Source organism: Epinephelus fuscoguttatus, linkage group LG3, assembly GCF_011397635.1.
Source record: "Epinephelus fuscoguttatus linkage group LG3, E.fuscoguttatus.final_Chr_v1".
NCBI classification, from domain to species: Eukaryota; Metazoa; Chordata; class Actinopteri; order Perciformes; family Serranidae; genus Epinephelus; species Epinephelus fuscoguttatus.
In genome coordinates this window covers 23,689,517-23,705,882 of record NC_064754.1, presented here as the reverse complement: position 1 = coordinate 23,705,882, position 16,366 = coordinate 23,689,517, and the positions used below count along the sequence as shown (strand labels likewise).

The 16,366-nt window shown below is 39.6% G+C and overlaps 1 protein-coding gene across 4 annotated transcripts in view; it reads left to right on the top strand.

Moving 5' to 3' along the window:
* The window catches only part of lrba (LPS responsive beige-like anchor protein), a 238,092-nt gene that overhangs the window by 44,778 nt on the left and 176,948 nt on the right, over positions 1–16,366 (top strand). For all 4 annotated transcript variants that reach the window (XM_049572340.1, XM_049572341.1, XM_049572339.1 and 1 more), the window contains exons 7-19: positions 450–569; positions 3,314–3,460; positions 5,255–5,452; positions 6,755–6,888; positions 8,738–8,846; positions 9,262–9,414; positions 9,783–9,951; positions 11,523–11,602; positions 12,596–12,658; positions 13,314–13,411; positions 13,715–13,807; positions 15,027–15,135; positions 15,523–15,604. In XM_049572340.1, the coding sequence (XP_049428297.1) occupies positions 450–569; positions 3,314–3,460; positions 5,255–5,452; positions 6,755–6,888; positions 8,738–8,846; positions 9,262–9,414; positions 9,783–9,951; positions 11,523–11,602; positions 12,596–12,658; positions 13,314–13,411; positions 13,715–13,807; positions 15,027–15,135; positions 15,523–15,604 (1,555 nt within the window). The remainder of the gene's footprint in view (positions 1–449; positions 570–3,313; positions 3,461–5,254; positions 5,453–6,754; positions 6,889–8,737; positions 8,847–9,261; positions 9,415–9,782; positions 9,952–11,522; positions 11,603–12,595; positions 12,659–13,313; positions 13,412–13,714; positions 13,808–15,026; positions 15,136–15,522; positions 15,605–16,366) is intronic.

Genomic DNA, 16,366 nt, shown 5'->3' with positions numbered 1-16,366 from the left:
CCGGTCCCCTCCAGGCACAGCACACACTGAAGACCATTGCAGTCCTTTGCCTGTGGACAATTTAAAACACCCTCCTCCTTCCCTTGGGCATGAAGGCGCTACCTTACCTCAATAAACCTCATGAGGACCCAGAAATGATTTTAGTTAATTTTTCACTCTATTTTTAATGCCTTCCTTCATGTCCGGAAGAAACCATCATAACCTATTTCACTGTGGCAACACTGGTAACCTATTTCACTGGTTGTAAGGCTGAGGAGAAAACCAGAAATCTAAGTAGGTGGGATCGTAGCTGGAGGGGACTGAAACATGATGGAAGCAGGTTAATTGTGTACGCTGGAAGATTCTCACCACATGTTGACTTATTGATATCTTGTTGTGTGTGACTGATACTTTCAGATATACAGTGACAGTTTTCCGTTGTTCGAGCCTGCTTGTTTTTGTTGTTGCAGTGGTACATGGTGACTCTCGTTCACATCTACAACCGCTGGAAAAACAGTGAAATAAGCTGCTATGTGAACGGGGAACTGGCTTCCTTTGGAGACATAGCCTGGTTTGTCAACACCAGTGACGTAAGTGGTAACACATTTTTTGCTCTTTGCAAATCGCACAGTGAATTATTGGTTTAAGGTGCAATGGGCAAGATAATGCCAGAATTTTAGGTTAAAATATTCACAAAACGAACATTATTGACAGATTGTAAAGAACAGATCTGTTGTTATGTTGAAGGTGTCTATGTATAGTGTTGCAGAGATATGTCCTGACATGAGCATGCTAACTAGCTAGCCCCGACCCATCCTGTCTTTTAACACCACTTAAACCTTAAGAGGAAATAATGAGTCACTGTAGTGTCTGGTCGGGACAAATGAGTCAAGTTCAGTATCAGTTTTTGTTGTTTTTAGATATCTGCAATCTCTCCAAACATAAAGCAATCTTTTGATGTCCTCGACTTCCTCTTCTGTAATTGTCAATCAGACAATCTGAGGACTGAAATCAGCGATACTTAAAGTCAAGGGTGCTTTCACACCTGCCCTCTTTGGTTTGTTTCAGTTGAACTCAAGTTCTTTTGCCCCCTAAGTGTGGTTCGTTTGGGCAGGTGTGAACACAGCAATTGCACCAAAACAACCAGACTGAGACCTTTTTGAAGAGATGGTCTGGGTCAGGTTACAAACAAGCTCTTGTACGGTTCGGTTGTGGTGAGAACATGTTCCAACCTTGATCCAAACCAACTGCAGCCGCATTACGCATTGTTTGGGTTAAACATGAGCATGTTATAGTCCTGGAGGATTATTAATGTGCACCTCCTCCTGTACTGCCTTAATATGCACATTCAGCACATCCAGTGCATCAAAACATTGTTTTCTAGTTGGAGCAGCACCTCGTTTTCAAACTGTATGGTTTGACTAAAATGAACAATGACAGCAATATAGTCCACGATGAGCAGCGCTGAAATCAACCTGCGTAGTTGTCCCTCCATTGTGACATTAGAAAGTGTCGCATTTATCTTGCAAGTGTACTCTTCTTCAACGTTTTGTTTACTTCATGCATGGAAATTCTGACCAATCAAGAGCAGCTTTCTTGCACAAGGCATTTTATCTGGTCCGCTTATAAATGCTGCCGTGAGAACAGGAACCAACTCTAGGCAATTATGCAACTTTGTAACAAAATTAAGACCCTGATTCGGACCAAAGCAGCGAATCTAGGTCTGAAAGCACCCTGAGATAGTTAGGCTAAGCCAGCTCACAATCTTACTGTTTGTCAGTCATTTAAATTCAGTGTCTTAAATTGTGATTTCAATCCAGAAATCTGAAACCCAAAATTCGTTGTTTTTAGGCAAAGACTGTCAAAATTACAAGAAACACAGACCGTACAACTAATGATGACACTATGGAAAAACATTGCAGATGGTGTCAGTATGTGTTTTTTTATATAGCTGTTTTCTAGCAAGTATTGCTAAACCTGCCACACGTATAGATTCTAGGATAGCAGTGTTATTTTGACCATCTCACAAAGTTTCAGCAGTTCGATTATATATTGCAAATTATGGCTCTGCTGTTAGTTAGTAGTTAGCTTGCAGGTAAAATGCTGTCCCCTTGTAGTTTGGAGCATGTGGCCAGGTATTAAACTTTGCACCTTAATTAGGCCTTTTTGCTTTTTTTTTTGCAGAGAGTTGGATACAGCTAGCAGCCAGTTAGCTTAGTAGCATAAAGAAAAAACAGAACTCTCCCCCATTAAAACCATACTTTGGTTTGTGTATGGATAAAACAAATGAGATACAATGTATTAACTTATCTTCACAGATGCTAGTAGTTGGATTTTGTTATCTTTTGACAGGGCAAGACTAACTGTTTCCAGTCTTTATGCTAAACTAAGCTGACAGGCGTCTAACTGTAGCTTCATATGTACCACACAGATACAAGAGTGGTATCGATCTTCTAATCTAACACTTTGAAAGGAAGTGAATAAGCATATTTGCCAAAGCCGAACTATTCCTTGATGTAGGCCTTTTCTGTGTTCTGTGTGTACTTCCAAACCACAAATATTATTGCATGAACCCTCTGGCAAGATTTTATATTTACAAGTCCACCTGCTGCTATGTCAGTGTTAGGCATGTGGGTGCACGTAACAGATTTTCTGTCAAATATCAATTTCATGACCAGATATTGCTGTAGGAGTGTGTTACAGAAACTGAGAAGCAAACCTGGCTCACAGATATATCTAATCTCAGTCTTTGCTTCCAGAGGGCTCAGGGGTGAAACCACTCTTTTCATCTTTTAGCATGGATGGCACAGTGGAAAATGACTATGTATACACACCCTGCTCCTCTCACACATCACCATATGAACTCTGTCACAGTCGCCAGGATTGCTTTCTGCCATGCTGAGTTACGAGACTCTCAAATCAAATTTTGTTAGGAATAAAAACGCCTCCACAGTGTAGTTTAATCCTCTTGATGTGTCAGTATGTCAGGAAGCAAATTAACAACTTGATTGAGATGTGGTCTCATCGTTCTCAACACTTGTGCTCATGCCTCACTGACCATGACCAGAGGAACATGGGGCATTATCACGTTAGCCACAGTATGCGTATAGTTTGAGGCTGTGTGTTGCCAATTATAGCTAGTGTTAACATGAATATGCCTTTTCCTCTGTTCTTACCAGCTATTTTTGGTCTTTTTTATCACTCCTTCCCGTCTTAATTCCTATCTCCTTCCTTCCACCCTCCCTCCTTTCATCTTTAACTGTCTGTTCCTGTGTTTTTTTCCTTCCTTCTTGGCTTCCTCCAACATCTTGTGCCTGTGTCCGTCCTGCTGCAGACGTTTGACAAGTGTTTCCTGGGATCGTCTGAGACGGCAGATGCCAACCGTGTGTTCTGTGGACAGATGGGGGCAGTTTACCTGTTTGGAGAAGCTCTCAGTGCTGCTCAGATCCTGGCTATCTATCAGCTAGGACCGGGTTACCAGGTCGGTAGCCATGAATGTCCCTGTGATAGTAATATTTAATAGAGACATGTAACAACTTACACAGTCAAATGATGTATTATGATAATTAAAATAACTTTCACAAAGTTGAAATGTGTAATGCTAAAATTTTCATGTCCATTTCATTTATGGCGGAGCATTTTCATAGACCAAGAAAGGAAAAATTAACATGGTTGGATAAACTTTTCATGTGTCTAATGAGAAAGTTGATCAGCTTTCATGTTACACCAGACAAAATTCTCCTCTGCAAGATAGTTACCATAGATACCATAACATAGATGCCATCAACAACAAATGAGATGGCGTAACAGACTTGATAAAAGAAGCTGTGCCATACTTACTGTAGTTTAAGGGCAACAACATGTGGAAAGTATGCATTTCAGCCTTAAACATAGCATAGTATTTTAAAAGGAATGTTTTTTATTATTTTATTTTGAACTAGTATACTGTAAACAAAATCACAAAGAAGCAGCTATACAGAGGCCCCCACCTGACACATCCACCAACATGCAATAAAAATACAAAGCAAAGAACAAAAATGGTTGTCAGAGTGGCAAATAATTATCCATGCATTCTTAGATATGCTGTATCTCCAGTGCTCGTAGTCACCCTGATGAAAAAGTGCATACAAGTTGGAATTTTCTGCACATTGTTACAGTCTATGAGTATGTTTTCCAGGATTTTAAAGGGACAGTCCACTTCAAAATCACAAATACATATTATTCCTCTTACCTGTAGAGCTATTTTTTATTCTAAATTGTTTTCGTGTGAGTTCCCGATTATTGGCGATATCTGTTGTAGAGATGTCTGCCTTCTCATAAATATAATGGAACTAGAAGGCACTCAGCTTGTGGTGCTCAGAGCACCAAAAAATAAATTGGAAAACTCAAGATAATCCACAGACCTTGTTGTAAGCAGTTTTGTGTGGGAACTATTGTCTTTCCACCAAACTCCACCTGCCAACCATATCTCTGAGCTAGCTCACCTAGCACCAATGAGCTAGCTAACATACAGCTCAGCTGAGGAGGATGCAATTAATGTTAACATCTTGCATGAGCCTCTCGTCATTGAGTACATGAACTTTTCCTTCTGCACATTGATATGGTTGGTGGATGTAGTTTGGTTGAAAGAAAATAGTTCCTACACAAAACTGTCCACAACAAGGCCTGTGGATTATCTTGAGTAACCGTGTCACTGTTTCTAGAAAAGAGACGTTGCTGTTGAGTGTTCAGATTTATTTTTTGGTGCTCTGAGCATCACAAACAACGTGCTCTATAGTTCTGTTATTTTTTTAGAGAGGGCAGACATCTCGGTCGATATCTCCAAAACTCGGCAACTCAGACCAAAACAATCTAGAATGAAAAATAGCACTATATGTAAGACAAAAAAATATGTATTTTGGATTTGGAAGTGAACTGTCCCTTTAAAATCAATCAATCTAAATTGATAAATAGCACTGCAGGTAATATGGAAAATATGTATTTATGATTCTGGAGTGAACTGTCCCTTTAAAGGGTTTAAATAAATTGTAAATCTCACTCAAGAGGAGCACATGAATCAATATACAAAGGAAGCTTAGAACAGATCATTTTATTTGCTGCAAAATATTTGCAGCAGAATCCAATTTTTGGCATGTAACATTAGTCACTGACCCTTTTGGCTATTTAGCTATTTAGTCACTTCCAGTAAGTCTGTCTCTATAAATGCTCCGTGACTGTATTCTTGTCTCTTCCACTGAATGTCTCTCCCATCCTTCTTCTGCTTCTTTCTTCTCAGGGCACGTTCAAGTACAAGGCTGAGAGTGACTTGCTTTTTGCGGAGCATCATAAGACCTTACTGTATGACGGCAAGCTGTCTAGTAGTATTGCCTTTGCTTATAACCCCCGCGCCACAGATGCCCAGCTCTGCCTTGAGTCCTCCCCCAAGGACAACGCCTCCATTTTCGTCCACTCACCCCACGCACTCATGCTGCAGGTAATTATGCCTTTTAACATTTTGCTTGAAAAGCAATTGATAGTCGTTCCCCTTGAAGTTAGAGTTGATATAACTAGGATTGCCATTATTTAAATTTGACCTGAAGTCACCTCGCTGACATTAAAGCAGTGTTGGCGCAAATGCATTCACCACCTGTACGCCCGCTCCTTCCCTCCCACTGTTCCATATGTACCGCACTTTACTCTCTCTTTCCTCCTCTGCTATAATGAAAGCGGCCCAGTTGGCATCTTTCCATTTTAATAGCCTCATTAGGGCAGAGGTGCAAATGTGTCGAGCTAGCCAGACTGCTGCAGCTGCTGAAAAATGCCATACTGGTGCTCTAATTATGGAATTAGCCTTCTCTGGGACTGAGCTTTAGTTTGGAACTACATACAAGTAGCTGTGCTTTTTTCCAGTAGTCAACTTTGTAGAAGTTTTTTTTTTTTTTTTCCATGTGCTGCTTAGAAATACACACGCCCCCACACCACACACACACACACACACACACACACACACACAATACCGCTCCTTCACTCACTTTGAGTTTGTCTTTTCTCAAACACTAATTGAGTTTTCTCTCATGCGCTCTCATCGAGAAAAACCCTTTGTTTCCTTTGTGAGGGAGGCTTTTGCTGCCACACAACAACATATGCTTTCTCCACCACACAAACACACACGCACGGTGTAAAATATGAATGAATATGTGACCTATATTTTCAGCTTTGCTATGCTATGCATGCTCAAAAATTCCAATCCTATAGAGAGGAAAGTGTTTTGCCCAGCCACCGTTAGTGTTGCAACATACAACAACACACACCAGCTGAAGACCCAGGCTATTAAACACTGAAAGAAAACATGATCAGGTTCTATGTTTTCAACATGTTTAAGTCACACGCTAACAAAAAAGAACAAAAAACTTGTTATTGAGATCTTGAATTGTATTTAATAATTAACACTGAGCGCGTTTGCTAGCGGTATTCATCATGAAAGCTACACACATACCCTGGCGATGGCATGACCATGATTTTAGGTTTAGAGTACTTATTAGTGGTCAAACATTCAGAGGGTTCATTACAGTTTGTGCCTGTTGGGACAAAAACAGACTGTAGTGAGATGATGAAGAATTTTGTTTGGTTGTGAGTATGCTACTACTTACAAACACTTTAAAATGTGTCAACACGTAGAGCTAATTTAGTTTTAAAAAGGCTGTAATGTTCAGAACCAACGTCTGTGTGACGCATGTAGAAATGATGGCCATGTAACAAGTTAAACGTGACCACTTGTGTGTGTTTGTTTCGCTAGGACGTGAAGGCCGTGGTGACTCACTCAGTCCAGAGTGGCATACACTCTATCGGAGGCGTTCAGGTCCTCTTCCCTCTGTTTGCACAGCTGGATTATTGCCAGCCCTCCAGCCACGAGCTGGACACCTCTGTCTGGTAACCACACACACACACACACACACACACACACACACACACACACACACACACACACTTTAATGAAGGAAGTAGTTTTTGTTTGTCCTTCATTAAATCAGGATTTTATTGTGCTGCATGGAGCCATTGTGATAGCAGGTAACAGGCGTGTATATGTTAAGGCCTGTAGTTTGACAGTCTGTCATGCTGCTGACAGTGTTCAAATCTAGTTCAGTGGTGTTCATTAGGTCTTCAGTTTCTGATAATGACTTTAGTTGTTCTTTTATAACAGACATGTATTAGGATGTTAAATACCTTGACATGTTTCAGCAGAAACTTCCGCCTTCCTCAGAAGTGTCATTTGGTGGTGACGTGTCTTTATCAGCTGATCTGAATCAGATGATATTAGGGAGGTGTGATCGTCCTGTCAAAACTGACAGGATGGTCACGCCTCCCAAAATTCATAACAGATCAACCATTTGTGGTACAGATTAACAACTTTAACCAAAATGTAGCCCCAAATACTGAAGAAACTTTTGTACATTTAAACCTATTGCAAATTATGAAGTCCGTCATTCTGTTTTTTTCAAAATCTGTAAAACTTCTTAAACCTATCTCCTCCCACAATTTTTGCTCAATTGACACCAAACTTGCTACAGAGCATCTTCAGACTGTCCTCCCCATAATGTCCTCACAGATTTGATTTATCAAAAAGTGAGCCTACAGTACATCAAGATGTTTGACTGTAAAAGGTACTGCAAACAGATACTTGCAAATTCTTGCTAAATGAATTGTCAATGTTCATGAAACAAATGACAAGATTTTGGAGTCATGGTAGATGATGTGTGGCAAATATCAGAATTTTATATCAAACTGAATTTTTGACAGCATTTTGAATTCTGTCCTCATGTGAACAACTGGAGTCAGTGTAAGAATGGCATATTTAATCATCAGTTTTTCACATATGGAATGAATCAACCATTGTTAAAAAACAAATTACCAACATCTCCATGCTGTCTAGATGCAATATGTGTATTTTAAGATTTTTGTCTTGATTTGTGACATCTGCCTTGACAGCTGCTGTCATCCTGGTCGCTGGCTTAGTCAATTTGTGAAGTCACAGATAAGTTGCTGCTTGCTTATTAGCTCAGTCAGACAGAAGATGCTCCTTGGTGTCAGAGGTTGTAAGTTCAAGCCTCAACTGATGCAAACTGTACATTGTAATGGCAACTTTCTTGTTGTCTTCCTATTCTGCCTCTTGCTGCTCAGAATTGCCTAAAATTGCCCGACCATTGCTCCATTCCTCACAGATATCTGTCTAGCTAAATGATCAGCTGGACCTTAATGTTGAACAGATAATGTACAAATCTGAAATAAAGGTTGTAATATCAGTACTTTAATGGCTGCCACACAGACAAGTCACAGCACACGCAGTGTATTATTTTCAGTCCATTACCTCTGGCTTTTCGGCTAACATGGCAGTCTGTCAACAGTCGTTTATGCCTGCTATAATATTTAGTGATATCACTGTCACAAAGAAGACCTACATTAAGTTTTAAGAGCATTTTAAATTAGGTTTTATGTTATCAACTTTTGATGTAATGCTGAGCTTGAAAGCTGCGAGGCCATCTTGCTCATGAATTTGCAGCGTTGTTGTATCTGCTGCCCTCAAGGTGATGCTAACTAGAATCTGTCCTCCTAACACAATGGGGACACGACACCCTCATTCAATCACATTTCATGTAGGATATGCCCTTCACAGTCAGGGCTTTGTCAGCAGCTTACATAGATTATTGTCACTGTCTAACTTAGTCTCTCTCCCTCTTTGTCACTGTCTGTCTGTCTGTCTGTCTGTCTGTGGGCCTCTTAGCTGCACTTTGCTATCCTTTGTGATGGAGCTCTTGAAGAACTCAGTGGCTATGCAAGAGCAGGTCCTGGCCTGCAAAGGTTTTCTCGTCATCGGCTACACTTTGGAGAAGGTGAGACGAACACAAATAGACTCAGCTGGCAAAGAAATACACAAGAGAGACACCCTCCCCGTACCAGTAGCTGCACGTAATGAACCCAGTGTCGTAATAAGGCTGATCCTGATTCCCTTAACACCACAAACACACGAACACAGGCTCACACCCACACCAACACTTAATATGAGACAGGCTTTGTTTTCCCTCAGCTGTATTCGGAGGTCACAGCTGGCTCGTGTGTTTGTTTGGCAGAAGACGAGCCACTCCTCGTCTTTCTCTGCATGTGTCCTTTCCCTCCCCGTTCTGTGTTGTTCCTCATTCACCTCTTTCTGCTTTCCATGTCTTTGACTCCTCTCACTGACATATCACCCTCTCCCTTTTTTCCACACCTCCTGTTGTGGCACTTTATGTCTCCCCGTCTGTGCTCCAGTCTTCCAAGGTGCATGTGACGCGGCCCGTCCTGGACATTGTGCTGGCCTTTTCCAGATACCTTAGCAACTTGCAGAATGGCATTTTGCTGCTCAAGCAGCTGTGTGACCACATTCTGTTCAACCCTGCCATCTGGATCCATGCCCCTGCCAAGGTAACGTGAACACACACATATACACAGCAGCACATTCTCATGCATTTGGTATATTCATGAAGTTGGAGAAATGTAAATAGAATACACACACATGTATCAGTTACTACATACAGATGTTCACACTCACACAGACCTGCTCCATCATAATAACCCTCTCTTGCTCCGTATAGTCTTGCCCTACTTTTTATTTTCAGTGTTTCAGAGTTCAGCTCAGAGTTCAAGGTTACCCCTCCACCTGTGACTCAGTGACTGCTATTTAAATGAGAACGGCTTGCCTACAACCCTTAGGGGCTTAGAAGCTAGGGCACACTAAAACCGGATTATTCCACTCAAACTGTGTGTTTTCATGTGTGCTTCATCTTTTGCAGGTGCAACTGACACTCTACACTTACCTGGCAACAGAGTTCATCAGCACAGTGACCATCTACAACACCATTCGCAGGGTGGGCACTGTGCTCCAGGTCATGCACACGCTGAAATACTACTACTGGGTTATCAACCCCCAGGACCGCAGTGGAGTTGTGCCCAAGGGTGTAGGTGAGGATGCACATTTTGTTTTTTTGAGCAATGTCTTTTTTAGTTTAAAAAATAAAGAAGCAGACAACTTGAACACAGAACAGCTAAATTAAGTCTCTGTATATACCCCCCCAAGTACTGGACCATCAGTAAATTTACATACAGCATACATTCATACAAATAAGTAAATAAATGAAAAGTTAAATTTAAGTAAACAAATACATTCACAGTTTCACATATACATGAATAAAAACATAAATGCCAGCTGGAGAAAAGTGAAATGCAAATAGCGATAAATAAGGAAAAAAGAAAGAAAATACATAAAATAAAATAAAAATGAAAATAAAAATAAAGAAAATAAAATAAAATAAAATAAAATAAAAACAAATCATGACAAGTACACAATCACTTGGATGAAAGCTATCATATTTATATAGCAACTAGGGACTGTGGCATCCACTGGAACCACACCAAATAAAGAAATCGGTGGGGATGGGTCTGTTGTTTTTCCACATATTCTAGAGAATGTCTCAAAAATAGACTGACAGAAGTTGTATAGCTTGGGACATGGCCAAAACATGTCTATCAGTGTGGCAGGAGCTTGCTTGCATCGATCACACGTAGGGTCAACATCTGTCTTAATCTTAGATAATCTGTCTTTGGTTCAATGAAGCACTATGATGCACTATTTTAAACTGAACCACAGCATGCCGAAGGCATATTGAGGAGGAGTAAATCATTTTGCAAAAATATAATTTGATCTGAATTTACTTGATAGTTAGAAAATTTCAGAAATTTGTTTTACACAATTTTACAGGAACACACATAAAATCATCATTCCTTTTACTTTCAGTGTTCAACCCAAACTCTGACTTAATATGTTGACAGAGAAAAGGGGAGAAAAGAGTTCCTCAACCTGTTCAGTTGAGCCTGTGAGACTTTAAATCTTTTGTGTGATGGTAAAAGCCGATCCTCTTCAAATAAAATGTGAGAGGAGTCTTATGTAATATCACCAGCCAGAGACAACCTTCTTCAAGTATAAGTGGTTTGGAAACAAGACTCAAGTGTTTGACCCACAGTCTTTGAGCAGACATGCAGCAGTCTAACATGTCTAGCTTTAAGCTGAACAGAGAGACAACTGCACCATGTCACTAATTACATACTGTGAAATACTTTCTATTATGGATTGGAAAAACAATAACAGGATGTGTTTGTTTGTTTCAAATGACCTCAGTCTCCTAATACAATAAAGAGAAAGTAAAGGTTTACAGTAAATACAATATAATGCAGTAATGGCGCACTACTGATGTATGTATGGTCTTCCATTCCTCTCCTTTTAAATATATGTATTTAAAGGTAGATGTCACATGTACACAGAAATATGGACGCAGACATGTACATTCACACTGCACCAACACTCTCACTTCATCACTGCAGTTCCCTCAAATGATAAATCTGGTGCAGAACTTTACTTTTAATAGAAAACATAGATTGATCATGTTATGATTTCTTGCTTTATCCTCATGGATCGTGCACAGTTGTTTATTTATCAGCAGCTTTCAACAGCCATTATTTGCCATTTTACTTTTCAGATGGTCCGAGGCCGAACCAGAAGGAGATCCTCTCTTTGCGAGCCTTTCTGTTGCTGTTTGTCAAGCAGCTCATAATGAAGGTACGTTCATGATCCTAAATCTGACATCCGCCGTTCCCAACCAAAACACTTTTATTGACTCACACAAGTGGCACTTTTAAATGCTAAAATTATGTATACTTGTGGTTCCATCAGTTTTATGTGTCTAATGAATATAGTTGCTGTTGCTCTGTGATTGCAGTGGAATCGCAGCCTGATTGTTGATGGCACCAACAATATGTTATGTGTGTTAAGAGCAAACTAGCTGCCACTTCATACAACTCACAATTCAGTGTAGATGTCAGCTGGCTGATAGAAGCCTTTAGCCTTTATTTATCTTCCTTTAAGCAGGCCAGTCTATAATATTATGTATTTATTTTTGCACCAAAAGATTAGTTAAACTAGTGAGCATAAAAAGCACATATTAACAAACTGGGAAGATTTTATCCAACAGATCTAAATGCTAATATATCTGAATGTTTCCACTCTCTAAATGGAACAACATAATACCTGGATATAACGTTTATTGATGGGATATTATAATTTGAGAATAGATATTGCCTAAGGTTTTTATTTGTAGTGCTAGTGTTGTGTTAATTCAAGTTTATATGTCCACACAATATTAATATCAAGATATCTGGTCATCAATCAGTCAAATTTATTTAAAGTGTAGATGAGGCATGGTCCCAAAATACTTTACAGCAGAATAAAACATACAGCAGACAAATAGAACAATGAAAATTAAAATAAAACAACCACATTAAAAAATCCACATTTTTGAAATGCTGGTCGACCCGACCAAATTCTAAATATTCTACATGTATAAAGGTAGGTTTTCAGGTCCTAATTTTCATATTTAGAAATGTTGTGGTTTGTTTAATACACTTTTGTTTGTCTTAAGTTTCTTAGTCAGACACCTTCTCTCTCAAAGAAAGCTTTGTGTTGATGTCCATACTTACTGTTTAAGATAGGGGATTAAAACACAGTGAACCCTAGTGAAACTATTGTCTAATGATGTGTGTGATTATATTCCAGGACCACGGAGTGAAGGAAGATGAGCTCCAGAGTATCCTCAACTACCTCCTTACCATGCATGAAGTAAGCACTGTGTACTGTTCTTCCTGCAGCACTGACTATCAGAGCTCTCACCACCAGATGGCAACATAACACTGCTGTACTGCACTTTGTCCTCCCACCGTCTGATACGCAGAGCAAGAGCAAACGATCCCTGTTGCTAACGGCAGCGTCACTGTTCCTTGTCATTTTTCCAAGTCTGCCAGTGAGACGTCCTGACAGAAAGTGGTTTTGTTTACAGTGGAGTGATGCATAACAAATGAATCAGTCAGATCAGTCAGTAACGCAGTGAACCTTGTCAGAATAAAGGGCGATTACAACATTGCATTGGAAAAGCCACTGACATGCAGCAGCCCTTCATTTTATAGAGCACATGTAATTCTTTAGGTCGGATGCTTGTGATGTTTCTATTGGTCTTTCTTCTACCATCTCACATTACTGCTGCTACTGCCACTATTAAACATCACAAGAATATATGGCAGTGAAAGATGCACATATGTATATGTGACTTTATTTTGTGCTGTCATATACAGCTGACTATGAAGTGCTACTAATTCAAGATATTTATCATATGCCCCCGAAAGCTGACTAAATTTGGGTCTACTAGATGCAGTATTTTTTCCCACTGCTCTCTGTGAACACCACAGTAACCTCAAGCCCTTTCTGCTCTGCCCCACAGGACGACAATCTCATGGATGTACTGCAGTTGTTGGTGGCTCTGATGTCTGAACATCCTGGGTCCATGGTCCAGGCCTTCGACCAGCGCAACGGGATTCGGTAATGATCTGCATTTATATTGTCTGCAGATGTGCTCATTATTTCCTCGTGTGTTTGTGCTCAAAGTAAAAATGTTCAAAGTTGGAGCTCTTGTTTCGCTGTAGTTTAATGCAACACTTCAGATTGTGAACGTTTTTTTGTTTAATTAAAAAACAGCTCCAATTTGTGACAAGTATATGCTTTACTGCTAAATCATTAATGGAGAGCTACAAGTGTGTTTATTTTGTACTTCAAGTGTATACTTCAAAAACATTTTTTTTTAAATGTAATTTAATATATATTTGCTTTTTTTTTTTTTTACAGTGTGATTTACAAACTTTTGGCCTCGAAAAGTGAAGGAATAAGAGTGCAGACACTCAAAGTACTGGGCTACTTTCTCAAACACTTGCCACCAAAGTAAGTACAGACACAAAATTCTTGCCACTGTACAGAATTGTTGCTTGGAAATGTGTGTGTTGTTCAGGCAGTAACACACGTGAAATTATTTTTCTGTAGAAGCACTCACTTCTATTAGTAATATCATGATTGTTAACCAAGAGGGAATTACATTTTGATAGGTGTGTGCATTTATTAATTACTTAGCTATCATTCTCCAAAATCTGTATGTAGTTGCTTATGCTAGTTATTAAATGTTTGTGTAGTTGTTATAATTTTTAAAAGGCAAAATCAGATTCTGAATGGTTTCCTAGAGTGACAAACAACTGTTTAACATTGAAACTACATATACAGCTACATTTAAATAACAAATTCAAAACAGGCTCTGTTAATGTTAATTCTCTATCCAGCTGCAGGCCTCACTGTCAGAATAAGTTAGAATGAAAAAGTGAATCGTCATCATTTCATCACTCCTCTTTTATTGTCACTTTGAGCATACTTTTGATTTGTTTGTGTCACTTGTGAGCCGTCCTTTAGTCTAATGAGCAGTCACATATCCAGAGCTGCTCCTTATCAAGAGTTCTACTATAACTTCATCTCTTCAAATGCCTAATGTTATTTTCGGTGGTAATGCATGATGAGACTCGGGTCATATTGCAAGCTGTTCCTCACTTCATTTTCACTAATAACCAGTAATTACAGTGCTCAAGAAGTAGTACCAGAAACCACTCTAACCCTGTCTTGGCAACAGTTTTTAAGCCTCCAGATGCAAGATGAGACTATCTGCAAACAGTCCACAGCTTTTTTTTTAGCTGAGCTACGCTACTAAAATTGGAGTCGATCCATGATCAGAGATGAAAGCAATGAAGACTCTTCTGTGAAGAACTGCTCTTACTTAGTCAGCAGGGATTCTCTTTTTCATTTTGTCTATGTCAGATGTCAGCTGGAGCTCAGCTGATTTATACAGCTACAGATTTCAACCACTGCAATAATTTGACTCATCAGAAACTCCAGATTTCACTCTTGTCATTTCTCAGAATTTACAGTACTTCAGGACATTTTCAATATGATTCAGTATTACTCTTGAAATAAAAATGAAAGCAGTGGTATTTCAGTCGACTCAGATTTGTCGACCATGTTGCAGTTTAGAAGAGGTGCTGCATTGCTTTCTGATACAACACTGGTGAGGCAAACGCTGATGTTTACTGACTGACCTTTGACCTCCTCACATCCTGATCAGGAGGAAACCTGAGGTCATGCTGAGTCACGGCCTCTTCTCCCTGCTCACTGAACGCCTGATGCTCCACTCCAGCCAGTTCACCATGACAACCTACAACGTGCTCTTCGAGGTCAGTCCTCTGCATACGTAAACACTCCTGGCCTGTGCTCACAGGGCTGAAATAATCTTCATAAACAACAGTGATGTGCGGTGTTAACGTCTGTGTTCCACTGCATGCCAGTACTTATTTTGTTGCATATTCTCTCTATATTATTTGTCTAATTTTCTGGGGTTTTTTTTCTGATTCAACCTGACAATTTCATGAGTGAGTCCAAATAATAAATCGTACAGCTGACCACCTGCAGAAACTTGATTTGACAATTATTCAGCCATATACTGCGCAATGGTGAAACATATACACAGCTTTGTGTATCCATAGCGTGGTTTGTGTCTCTGTTATTGTTAAGGCCGATGTGGATATTTATGACTTGAATCCCCTCTCCGTCCCCCCCGGTAGATTCTTACAGAGCAGATCTGCACTCAAGTGATCCATAAACAGCATCCGGACCCCGACTCCACTGTGAAGATTCTCAACCCACGTAAGTGCCTCCTCTGCGCCACACCACTCTCCTAAATCATCCCCCACAGCGTACCCTCTACATACCTATTGCTCCATACTGCACTGGAGGATATTCCCCACGGAACTGTGCGATCGCTATATACAGTCAAACAAATGAACGACATAAATTTTGCAGCCAAAGGGTATTTTCATACAACGGAGCCTTAGATGGTATGCATAATCCATGCATGAGAACGGTGCGAACAGTTTGTGTGACATATACACACACATCTGCAAGTTTTATTGGAAGACAGCATCATGTTTTGTCAGGATTCATTTGCATATAAAGAATGATAAATGCATGACTTAAGACACTTAATTCAGAGTGTGAGAAAGGTTATGTTTGTGTATGCATTTAATATATTTAATCAATTATTTAATTGCATTTGAATTTGCAGTTTATTTATTTATCGTTTCTACTTTGTGGGGTAAGTATTTGATGCGTTATTTTGTTATTACTTAATTAAGAAAAAGTTTTACCATAAAACTTAGTGTATCATATTAATACTCTTATGTATTTTGTCATTAACTACATTTTTTCAGTGTATTTAAATGCACACATACTGTGCATATGTATTCAAATAGTTTTACTTTATGCTTGCACATATGCAATCTGCACATTTTATTTTATTTTTTTCTACCAGTGCATCATTATGAGTAGACACTGCACGCTCATTTTTCATATGCGGCAACATAATAAGCTGCACCAGCGAGTCCGGGCTTTGATCAGTGTTCCCATCTT